Consider the following 12,847-nt stretch of genomic DNA (forward strand, 5'->3'; position numbering starts at 1 on the left):
CAAGGAGGTCAAATATATTCTAGTCACCATAAGGACCATGGATCCTAAAGGGCTTTCAAGTTTCAACTTCTAAACATGGTGTCGAGGATGCTAGATGGCTGACTGTCACGGCATTTTTTCCCTACCTCTAGATTAAGGATATTATGTAAGGCTTAAAGTGAAGGTTTTTCTATTTCATTCAAAGGGATCCGCAATAAACTGCATGAGTCCTATTAAAATTCTTAAGCAGGTCCAACTAAATGCCAAGAAGTAAGAACATTGACAGCTGCTTGTTATGCTGTGTGGTCACAGTGGAAAGCTCCGATGAGGCATCAAGAGTCACTGTTTCCATATAATCACCTTTGTTCTATAAGAGTCCCTAAAATTTTGTATCCTATTCAATTTTTCTGTTAAACCAGATGGGTATAGCCAGTAAAATAGCACAGTGCTGTGAGCTCTGCTCTTGAAGATGTCTAGTCCACAAAATATAGTACTAGCCTGCCCAGATTATTTGAAAGCTATGAACTCTTTTCATGAAGGTCAGCATCTAATCTTATTCAACCCATCCCGAACAGAATATGGTAAAAAAAGTCGGTTCTAATTTTATAATGATTTTTTTATAATGAAGAGTGCCTGAGTACACCAAGTTCAGAATCACATGAAGAGTGACAACAGAAGTAAAGAATGCGCATTCCATATATCCTAGTTGTTGTAACCCAATTTTGGATCCACCAAGATTTTTTCGAATGTTATTTTATTTCTATTATTATTCATAAAATCCAAAAAAATTAAGAAAAATGAAAATTCAAAAATATATTTTTCTCGAATCAACCGTATCTTTCCATCAAAATCGAGTCCACCGGGTCAATACGGGTCAAACCATGTCGACTAGGGCAAAAAAAAAAGTTTCGGGCCGTTTCGGGTCAAAACCATCATTTGTTACCAAAACCGAGTCCACCGGGTCAATACGGGTCAAACCATGTCAACCAGGGTAAAAAATGAGTTTCGGGTTGTTTCGAGTCGAAACCGTCATTTTTGACCAAAACTGAGTCCACCGGGTCAATACAGGTCAAACCATGTCGACCAGGGTAAAAAATGAGTTTCATGCCGTTTTGGGTCAAAACTGTTATTTTTTTGGTCAAAACCCGGTCTACCGGTTTTATATCATTTGAAAGTTTTTTTATGTTTCAACATAATTTTCGGTAATTAAAATTGATTTTTAGCGGTTAAGTCGAGCTTTTTCTAATACTGATTTGAGTTTTAATTTTACCTATATAAATATTTATTATTATATGTAATAAAACAAAAATCAATAATTCAAAAGTAAATTTTTTCAACGGAGCAGTTTAATTATGCAAGTAGTAGTTATGTTAATATATTTTTTTATTTAAGGTAGATGGAAGGTGGATGTGATTTGTCCCCTACTCATTGGCTATAAATAGCCACGCGCAGGGGGAAGAAGAAAGGAGGAGGAAAAAAGAAAAAAAAAAGAGAAAGAAAAAAAGAAAGAAAAGAAATCTTTACTATTCATGTTTTTTTTTACTATTTTTCATGCGAGTAGGATATTGATTTTCAAAAAAAAACAATTTGAAAAATACCAAATATATCCTAACCGTTAGATCTAATAGTTTTTAGATCTGAACCGTTGATTTCATAAGATACAATAGGGCTTACCACACCCAATTAAAACTCAAATCAATCTCAACCCTTAAAACAATTCTCCCTTAAATCCGGTGGCGCCACGTCACACGGTGTACCAAGCTTTCGGTACACCGCGACACACCTGATCACACCTCAGCCCATCCAGACCGTCCGATCAACTTGCAGATCCAGCCAATCGCAGCCGTAGGATCAGTTCAACGGCGATCCAACGGTTCACAGCCTTCAGCTGCACCGGTGAACCGTGCGCGCGTTTACACCATAGCACATCTCAGAGCCTCTCTCTCCTCTCGCCAGCGACGCTCTCTCTCCCATCCGATCTCCACTTTCCAGCCGTCTCCAGCCTCCGCACCACCACAGAAAAGTTTCTCCCCTGATGTAAAGAAAAACCCCGGTAGTTTTCATCGTTTTAACCGCCTCATCTGGCCCGAAAAGGGTCGCGATTGTCGGTGGCTACCGAAGCTTCAAGTCGTCGATTCTCACTCATCAGCCATCAACGACCGTCGAGACCACCGCCATCAGAATCCTCGACATCAGATCTACCAGGATCAACCGTTGGTTGGACAGAAATCTCGCTGGAAAATCTCGCCGCCGCCCACAGTAACGGCGCGTGTGCCACACGCGCCGCCAGTGGCATTTTCGTAATTTTTCAAGAAATCCGAGGTAGTTCAGTCTTTTACCTATACAGTGACACTCAGGTAATTTTCTGGGTTTCAATTGGTATTTTTGATATTTTTATATATAAATGCTTGTAAATTTTCTTGCATGTTGTAAAAAATACAAAAATCAAAGTCGACACGTCTCTTTTTAAAAAAAGGACCGATGTCAAAAATGTAAATACCAAATATGGATTATGTCCATTATTTCTTTTGGTAACCCAGACGTAACTCTCCTTTTTAGGGTTAAAACGTCATATTTTAGACAAGTCTCCTAATTTTTAGGGACTGATGTCATTTTTAACGTGTCTCCTATTTTTAGGGACCGACGTTAATTATTTGAAAAAAGAATTACAAATAAGCCCAAAATATAATCGCATTTGAATCAAATAAAAAACACACAAGTAAGGGTAATCTTTCTTTTGAAAGGATGTTTTAAGGGTGGTGTCTATATTCCCTTAATCATAACTAACCCCGTACCCGAATCTCTGGGACCAGTGTCTAATTTGGGATTTCTAGTTCCCTCAAATTACTAGATGGCGACTCCAATAAAATCTTTGTTTCCCCCAATCGAGAAAAAACCCTTTTTGTTAAATAAACAAAAAAAAGCGGGAGCCGTCGCCCTACGTCGTGTATCGACACTAGTTATATCTTTTCCAGAACAAGGTATTATAATTGCTCTAATGGAGCTTACAGCATGCTTGGCTGGTTATGGGTTCAAATCACATTTGCAAACAGTACAGAACAAAATGTTTTAGACAAGTTTCCTTTGAAGTAGATACCTGAATGCCCATTATGGCTCGTAATAAAGAGCGAATCAGGAATGCATCGGCTTTGAAAATGAAAGTTAATATAGGAGATTTAATCCATCTGGTTTCATTTCGTGATGGTCTGGAATCTGAGGAGGATAGGAATAAGTCGTGGAAAAGATCCGAAACATTCCTGAGGCTTATGCCAGGAAAAGAAGAGGAGTTCACTGAAAGGATTAATGCATCAGACAGTGATAAGAGCAGTTTCATCCTTGCTGATCAGACTATTGGATGGGCCTCGGAACTTGCAGAAAAGAAGGGGATCGAGCGAGCTGCGTTTTGTTCTGCTGCAGCTGCAATGTTAGTCCAGAGATTCAGCATCCCAAAGCTCATTGAAGATGGAATCATAGATAATGAAGGCTAGTTCTTTCTCTCACCACTTTCTGTTTGTCCTGCTGTGATGTTCTATCCAGTTTTACTATCAGTAACACTTCATAGAACTTTTTGGTTCCGTGAAGGTGATGATTGCAAAGATAGCTTGCTAGCTAGGTTCAATACAAGAAGTATGAACAAATAATGGTGTTAATAGGAGCTGAGTGCGTTTGGGATTGTTGCAGCTTTTGTGGTTGTGGTTTGAAAAAAGTTATTTTATAAAAAAAAACACTTTTAGTTAAGGTTGGTTTAGTAAAATATATGTTTGGTTAAAATTATGGTTGAAATTGAGGTTGAACAAAAGTAGTTTCATGTGTTTGGTTAATAATATTTTTCAAATTGAAGTTATAAAATAACTAAAAAAGACATATAATAATATTGATAGTTTTTAATTAAAATATTGTAGATTTAACTACTGTTATTACATTATAAAATAAACAATACTTTATATAAAATATTTTTTATTGTTTCATTAAATTATTTGCAATTCCATCACATCTGAAATCCATGCGACAAGGACTACAGTTTTCTTGGTTTCATGAGCGTGCAACAATATCAGGTACAATATCATCAGGAGTAAAATTGGGATTGCGATCAAATTCTACAAATGTTATGTCGTCATGCGATCTTCTTCTAATGTAATTACGCAGTACCATTGAATAATGTTAAATACTATATTTTCGAATAAAACACAAAATCTAAGAAATTACGTTGGATTTTTTTATTTTACTAGTCGGACCCGGTCCAATGCATTTAGGTTCGCGCAGGACCTGGTCCACTTTGCAAAATAGTGGAGACAGGAAATGCAGCTGAAGAAGAAGAAGGAGAAGGCGAAGGGGAAGAGCGGACTACCCTGCGCGGTTTTCTCCCCTCTGATGGTGGTGTTGTTGTTGTTGACAGTGACTCAAGGCGGTTCTTGTGGCAGCAACAAGGTAGGTAGACGATGGTTCCCTTTTTCTTCCTACGTTGGCCTCTGTTAAAACTTTCTTTTTTGTTTCTGTTTCGTCTTCCCAGAGTAACCTCTCTGTTCTGGAAAATTAAATTGAGGTGAGCTACTATTTGTAAAGTTTAGTTTTTTTTCTTTTGTTAAACCTGAGGTGCAGTCTCAATTTATGGTGGGTTCCACCAAAACAAAACCGCGTTTTACTTTAACCAAATATATATTTATATAATTCAATCTCAATCTCACACACGGCCGCATTATCAAATAGCCACTAAATCATGAAAATTTAAAATATCATTATCTAAATTATGAAAATTTAATCTGGAGGCTGGTGCATTTTTGTCAAGAGAGTGCTTGAGATTGATGAATTGATATTTCATAGAGTAGGCGGTGAAATCTACCATAGCACATGACTATGTTTCAACTACGCCCTATCTTTGATGGGTCCAATAAAGATTACATTTCAAAAGGATCTAACATAAGAAGAAATATTTATGATTTTTGTTTTGTTGATCCATCACTTTCCTATCAATACTTATTAATAAAAAGGGACAAATAGTGTTGAACAACAAGTTTCAAGAAATTAAATTGATATTTATAGGCCATTGGTGTTAGGGTCTCAATCTCCTCGAACATGAATCACATGGTTTTTGTACCACTTGCTTGTCTATCAACTCTAGTATGATGGTTCGAAGATCTTCATTCACTATCAATAAATTTAGGTATAGGATTGCTTCAATCCAGCCTAAATTCTCTTGGGGTGAAATATCATCAACTTTGTTTTAAATATTAATTCAGGTGAATGCACGCAGGACCATCAAATTCAATGGAGATCAGAGAGAGATTTTGACAATGGCATCTCAAGCCCCTTAAATTTATTCCAAAAAATCCACAAACTGATCCATCAAATATTAAGACATTCATTGGGGGCAAAGAAAAATGATTCAAGAGAGAGAGAGAGAGAGAGAGAGAGAGAGAGAGAGAGAAAAGAAGGCCTTTTGGACTTGTTAGAAAGGGGAAAACAGAAAACAAGGGCTGTTCAAACATGGAAGGCCTTCGAAGTTCCTGTTCTTCTTCTTCTTTTTAATCAATTATTGTTGTTTTTTAAAAAAAAAAATCAGTCACGTGATTGATTCCATCAAATTTTCAAAGATCATTCCACAAATGTTATCAATTACATCTGTCCGAGATTACCTGTAACTGATATATAAATTAATTCTTTTTTGTGCCTTTTGAGATTAGCACATCATAACTTCTACTATTTTAAATTAAAATAAAACCGGCAAGGTATTCTTGGCATTTTTTGAAAGAGAATAACCCCCTCAGGTTAATGGCAAGGTCTTCTACTGTTAATGTTTCTTTTTTCTAATTATTGGCAACAACAGTCCGTAGTCAGCAGCTAGCTTGATTGCCTCTTCCCCCATTATAAATAGCAACGATGGAAACCATTGTTGTAACACACCTTCTTTGCATTAATTCATGGAAACCATGGTTTCAATAAGTGTTTTAGCAAATTCCTATCCATCTTTTCCCATGTTGTTTCTTCTAGCAATATTATTGTTACTTTCCCTTGTCCTAAAACACAAATCTTCCAAAGTCCCGGCTATTCCACCAGGGCCAAAATCATGGCCTATTATAGGAAATGTACTTCAAATGGGAAACAAGCCCCATATTTCCTTGACTAAATTAGCACAGGTTTATGGTCCACTCGTGTCCCTCCGACTAGGGACTCAACTTGTTGTGGTAGGGTCTTCTCGGGAAGCAGCCTCCGAAATCCTCAAGACCCATGACCGAGAACTCTCCGGCCGGTGTGTGCCTCACGCATCCTTTGCTAAGGACCCTAAGCTGAATGAGGACTCCATAGCTTGGACGTTTGAGTGCACCGACCGATGGAAGTTCTTTCGTTCCCTGATGAGGAATGAGCTATTCTCTTCTAAAGTCGTTGATGGACAGTCAAGTACAAGAGAAACCAAGGCCAAAGAAATGATAGATTTCTTGAGAAAGAAGGAAGGGGAGGTAGTCAAAATACGAGATATTGTGTTTGTTTATACATTTAATGTGTTGGCGAACATTTACTTATCAAAAGACTTGATAGATTATGATCAAACTGGAGAGTGTCAAAGAGTGTGTGGGCTTGTAAGGGAAATGATGGAGTTACATACAACTCTAAACATATCGGATTTGTATCCTATACTAGGTAGCTTGGATCTTCAAGGTCTGAGTAGAAAGACTAATGAGTGCGGGAGTAGAATTCAGGAATTATGGAGGAGCATCATCAAAGAACGCAGAGAAGGCCGCAACGATACAGGAGATGATGATAATTCCAGTAAACGTAAAGATTTCCTTGATGTTTTGCTTGATGGGGAATTTTCTGATGAGCAAATCAGTTCATTCTTCGTGGTATATATGATCTCTAACTTATGCACTCATAATACATTCCTTTTGTTAAGATATTAGTAATATCATTTGCATTATTTTATGGGAGCAGGAACTCTTAGCTGCAGTATCGGATAGTTCTAGCTCAACAGTCGAATGGGCGATGGCAGAACTGATGAGGAATCCACAAGCAATGAAACAACTTCGCGAAGAACTTGCTGGAGAAACTCCTGAAGACTCGATAACAGAATCAAGCCTAGCAAAATTCCCTTACTTGCATTTATGTTTCAAGGAAACTTTGAGATTACACCCTCCAGCACCATTACTAATACCTCACCGAGCAACAGAAGATTGTCAAGTTTTGGACTACACCATACCAAAGGACACCCAAGTTCTTGTGAATGTATGGGCAATTGCAAGAGACCCTGACAGTTGGGAAGACCCTTTGTGTTTTAAACCTGAAAGATTCCTGAATTCTGATCTGGATTACAAAGGAAACCATTTTGAGTTTTTGCCTTTTGGAAGTGGAAGGAGGATTTGTGCCGGGTTACCAATGGCTGTTAAGAAAGTTCAGCTGGCTTTGGCCAATTTAATTCATGGCTTTGACTGGTCTCTACCAAATAACATGCTTCCTGATGAACTAGACATGGATGAGAAGTATGGTATCACATTGATGAAGGAGCAACCTCTTAAGCTTATACCGAAATTGCGGAAATGATCATAACATCTTGTGGTTGATGATGGAGCAACCTTTTAATTCCCGTGTTTTCTGTTATCTTGCGTGATTGTTTCCTGTACTGTGTTGTGATCCATGAAGCATGTTAGGCTATTTGGTGTGGTGTTGTGCTATATGTATACAATCTGTTTAATAGCTTACTAGTTTACTAGTTTTGTTTGAAATGAGATTATTGGAAGTCTCTGAAGAGACTACATCAACTCTATATCAGTAAAGAACATCCTCTTCATCTCATACTTCAAAAAAGCTAGTCTTTCTCACAATGATTGATGAATCTTAAGGTAATTCCTTTACTTGAACATGAGAAACAGAAAAATGTATGTGAAGTTGAGATGTGATTCCTGCCTTAACTTTATCCTCATCCCGCAAAGCTTTAATGAGTTTCTTATAACCAGTTTTTGTAAGAATCTGGGGAAGGCGATGAAGGACTGAGTTTTCAATTAATATTTAACCATTGATGGAAAAAATAACTAGGTGTTACAGACAATCAAATAATTGATGTTCTTTGAAATAGATATTTCAAGATGATAGCTACACTCAAACAACTTGATACTTGGTTTTTCCAAGATAATACAGAGGCAGTCAAGTGGCCATAATCTATAGCAAGACACCTTAACTATACACAGCTGCCTTAGGAAAAGATAACAATAATTTTGTTTTATGTTAGAGTTTCTTTCCTCACAGAAGAGAAGCTGGAACTTGGAAACTTTTTTAGAGAGAAGATGATCAAGCTTCAGAATGGGAAGCTTTTACGTAAGAGAAATCACTTAGGAATTCATTTATATAGTCGGCAATAGATTCATGATTAACATTGCAGTTATTTGAAATAAATTCAAGAAAACTTCTTTCCTATGCCTGGCAGCAGGAGAATAAAATACTTCTCATGTCCCAGAACATGCATCCAACAATCGTTCCATCAGAACTTTGGCATACAACATTTGAAATTCAAAGCACCCATATTCATTTCTTTCTAAGAATCACAAGCACTTCTAGAGTTCAAAATCTGTCATTACACCACATATTCAGTTTAGTTTCACAGGTCATGTTCCGAGCAATTAGCGCAAATACTTTTGGTTACATATTATACAAGGCTTTAAACTATCTCCAACTTGATCAAATTGCAACAGGGTTCACCAACCAAATCTTGGTTTTCTCAATCACCTCCCACTTGCCTCTTCCACGAGTCCTCCACGATTAGTTCATCAACTCCCCAGTCTTCATAACTGGATAATTCCACAGGGTGCATTAAAGAACAAGAACAAACTAGAGTGAACAGTAAAGAAAATTAAAGGAGAAAAATGTTATACATTCCCCTCCCATTGTAAGGGGCAAAATTAATTTGCTACAGATAATTTAAGCTAACAATCTGACCTTCCATCAGGCAGGTAGCGACGGATGGTGAAAGGTATTTTTCGCTCACGAAGCTCCTTCATAGCAATCTAATCAAATGGAAATCCAAAACATCAAATAATTGAACATATATAACGTACAGTTGTCCACACATACCATATCATACGTTGCAAGAAGCACACCACTGACCACAGTATCTTTCATCTCTATAAAGCAATAATCTAGTAATTCAACATAGATCCCAGTAAAACAATCTTACCTCAAGCGGGTCAGTCTCACCCTCCAACTCAACCATCACGGGAGCATTCATGCTGCAGAGCAAAAGAAAAATTAGCAATCACAAACTAAACGGGGCCAACCTAATTTTATAGTGACCAAGTTTGTTAAGGGGAAAATGAATAAACCTGATTTGAAGAGCACGGGTTCCCAAAATTCTAGCACGCTCATATTTTGTCATAAATTTTGATGTTTTACGAGGCCGCTCCACTGGTTCCTGTTCCTCTTTGTCTTCAGTTTCAATTGGCTCGCCTTTGTCATCTTCATTGTCATCGTTATCTGCATCTTCTTCAACCCCTTCCTGTCCAATCATTGCACCCACATTTTAAATAAAGAACAAGATAGATTTCTAAGTTACATTGCAGGTAACAAATCATAATATCAAGTTCTTACTTCAATCTCAGGCTCTGGTGGCTCGTCCTCATATCTGCAACAGCAATTCAGAAAACCATACACCTGTTATTTGAGCACCAGACAGAAAGGGGAAAAATAACTCTATAAAGCAAGGACATTCCCAAAGGTATCCAGAAACAGGCGCATGGCACATTCAGTATGAATCTCATATAAAAAAAACACAGTATCCTGAGCGGTCATAAATATTCAAATGGTTTCTAAAATCTAAAACACAAAATTCTCTAACATCTTTTCATGACAAAAAAGCAGAAATCAAACATTGTCTGCTTTTATGTCACCAACAACACCTTCATCAAATTAAACACTAAGCAACTCCTTATAAAATCATAATTATCACTTCATGGGATTACAATATCAACAAAGCAGAAAACTTTACATCAAACATCATATTCACACTATAAAATCAAACTACAATCATGAAAATTCAACTAAATAGCATGATTTAACAACAAAATCCAAAACAAAAAAAACAAAAAAAAAAATTCCCAAAACCCAGATGCAAAAACTTCCTAATAAACTCAAATATAGCAAAATTTCATCATAACACTCAGTTGGTTCCAGAAAAAAAAAAAAGCAAAACAGATCCCTGCTAACAAAACCCTATTTTTCTGACCATTTTAAACAGATAAAAATAAACACTAGCTCGTTTTTTATGAGAAAGAAGAGATAGGATCAAACCCCATGTCCACATCATTGTAATCTTCGTCTGCCATTATTGATTCTTGAAGAAGGAAGGAGAGCTTCTCTCTGGTTCCTTGTAGGTCTAAAACCCTTTCTGTCTCCGGAATACGAGAGAGCAAGAAACACTGTCGCTGGCATTGCTTTTTATTTGACAGCGTTTGTTTCTTACTTTCTTTTGGCTAAATACCATCTTAGTCCCTATATATTTCTATTTATATCACAGACATACTTGGAAATATTTTGAAATATCACTTACGTGCCTAATTGTTTCTGTTTTTCTTTTTCGTCCTCGATGTCTTTTCTTTTAATTTTATCTCTTGCTTGCCTTTTACATTTCTATTATTTTACTATTAAAATTTTTAATTATTAGTTTTATTTTGAATTATTTAATTTGAAATCATAACTTTGTTTAAATGTTCTTATTAGACTATTAGTCGAAATAGATTTAAAATAATTTATTATAATCAAAGAAAGTAGTGTAATCACTCAAATTTCTTTGTGAATTTGAAATTAAAAAATATTGATAATAGTAAAAATTAGATAACTAATTTTTTTATTGAAGACAAGAATTTTATTAACCAAATAATTTAGCTATGAAGAGCATGATTAAACAAGAGAAAAGGAATATCAATAAATAAATACAAATTAAATATCTAGTTACATCCGTCTTAGCACAAAAATCTTGAAATTTGTGAATTATTTTACACCAGCCAAACGAAACCTTAAAATCTCTTATCCCCTCCTGCATTTTTCTTCTTCTTCTTCTACATCTGCTCTTTATCACCATGGAACGTGTTAGCTTGACAAAACCGAAGCCATGGCCTATCCCAAGAAACATCCTTCTATAACACTTTTATTGAATAAAGTAAAAAAAATCGTAATAATTGATTAATCAAACTTATACGACTAGAACACTTCAAAAAAAAAAATTTTGTATTGACTTATGTTAACTCACATAAAAATTAAAAGATTAAATTATTAAAACATATTGGGAGTGAAATAAAAAGATAATGATATATTGTATTGACTTATGTTAACTCACGTAATCAACAACCAAGGTAATGGTCACAATAATAATGAGTTAACCCAGATTGTAATAAAAATATAAATTAAAAAAAATTCTAAAGCAAAAGGAATTAAAAAAAAATAAGGATTAAATCACATAGAAAAAAAATTTGAAAGATGAAATTGTAAAATTTAGAGAAAAATTAATCAGTTGTTGTACTTAAATTTGTTATTCAAGAAATTGTTGGTTTGACCACCCAATGCTTAGTGATCCTTCGGGTGTAAAAAATTTTGATTTTTTTTGTTTAAAATGAAATTTTATTTTATATTTTTATATTGTTATGATGTGCTGATGTCAAAAATAATTTTAAAAAAATAAAAAACTTTATTTTAATGCATTTCTAAACGAAAAATATTTTAAATCATCACCGCTACCACAATTACAAACATGCTTGACTTTGAGACTGTACTATAAGGTTATCAGGTCAACATTTGCTCATTTAATTTAATTTTATTGGGCTCCTAAGCCCCGATTTCAAAAAAAAAATTAACTTTTTTTTATCAACTAAGAAAATGCATGTTATGTAGAAAGAAATATTAGTTAATTGGGCTAGTACAAAATATCTCTTTATTTGATATTATGATAAGTCTTTGTCTAGTGATTGAATATCGTGTATTAATTGTCAATAAAAAAAAAGAATATTACACCATAATTTATAATAAATGATAATCTTTTATTTTCTTAAGATTAAAAATACATTTCCTAAAAAATGCATGTTATATAGAAAGAAATCTCCATTGATTAGGAAAGTAAAGAATTTTTTTATTTATTTGATATTATGATAAGTTTTTATCTAAATATGACTCCATAATTTATTATTGATTTTGTTTTTGTGGCAGTATATAAATTGTAGTCTCTCACCATATACAACTCAATTTGTTTTTTAGTGATGGCACTAATCCGTGAAATATTATTTGTTCTTTTCCTCGGGTTGTTTCTGAGTGGCATTAGTACCGCTACACCAAGCGAAGCAACGCTGCCCATCACTCAAAAAAGGGCCGGTTTCTTCCTCGCAAAAGTGATAGTTCCACCGTCGGCGCCCGGCAAGCAGCATAATTCTGTTCCGAGGCTGCGTTCTATTCCAGCAACAATAGTATAGTGGAGGTGTTATGTGTGCGAACACAAATAATTAGGAGACCCCCACTTTTATATGTGCGTTGATTTCATAATTTCTTTTTGTTTTGAATAAAGAAGTGCGGGTATTGAATATTTTGTTATTTAATATTATGTTAAGTCTCTGTCTAAATATTAAATAACAAGTGTTTTCCATAAAAAAAAAAAGATTCAAGATAATACACACACATTGAAACGATATAATATTAGATTGATCCAAGTTTCATAACTTCATTTACCAAACTCGCAATCGACATCATAGACTTCACTAGATTTAACAACTTTACTTTTTAAACTATTTTTTATTTAAAGATATGATAACAAAAATAGATACTCGTATAATTGAGCACCAACTAAATGCTTGAATGTTTGTTTAATACTGTAATAACCTTAAAAAAAGCAAATCAAAACACATTA

The 12,847-nt window shown here is 35.1% G+C and overlaps 2 protein-coding genes across 2 annotated transcripts; one reads left to right on the plus strand and one right to left on the minus strand.

The window, feature by feature from the left end:
- Positions 1 to 5,824: 5,824 nt before the first annotated feature.
- LOC133678958 (probable (S)-N-methylcoclaurine 3'-hydroxylase isozyme 2) lies at positions 5,825 to 7,764 on the plus strand. Its single transcript, XM_062101494.1, has 2 exons — positions 5,825 to 6,818; positions 6,907 to 7,764. The coding sequence occupies exons 1-2, from the start codon at positions 5,898 to 5,900 to the stop codon at positions 7,510 to 7,512; spliced, it is 1,527 nt and encodes a 508-aa protein (XP_061957478.1). The 5' UTR covers positions 5,825 to 5,897; the 3' UTR covers positions 7,513 to 7,764.
- A 703-nt stretch (positions 7,765 to 8,467) lies between these two features.
- LOC133678212 (DNA-directed RNA polymerases II, IV and V subunit 6A) lies at positions 8,468 to 10,392 on the minus strand. The gene is made up of 6 exons (XM_062100452.1): positions 10,249 to 10,392; positions 9,550 to 9,583; positions 9,285 to 9,457; positions 9,140 to 9,191; positions 8,902 to 8,969; positions 8,468 to 8,753 (listed from the first exon to the last, which is right to left on the minus strand). Exons 1-6 carry the CDS (start codon positions 10,281 to 10,283, stop codon positions 8,684 to 8,686), a joined length of 432 nt encoding a protein of 143 aa, XP_061956436.1. The 5' UTR covers positions 10,284 to 10,392; the 3' UTR covers positions 8,468 to 8,683.
- Positions 10,393 to 12,847: the final 2,455 nt, after the last annotated feature.

Source organism: Populus nigra, chromosome 18 (assembly GCF_951802175.1).
Source record: "Populus nigra chromosome 18, ddPopNigr1.1, whole genome shotgun sequence".
Classification (NCBI taxonomy): domain Eukaryota; kingdom Viridiplantae; phylum Streptophyta; class Magnoliopsida; order Malpighiales; family Salicaceae; genus Populus; species Populus nigra.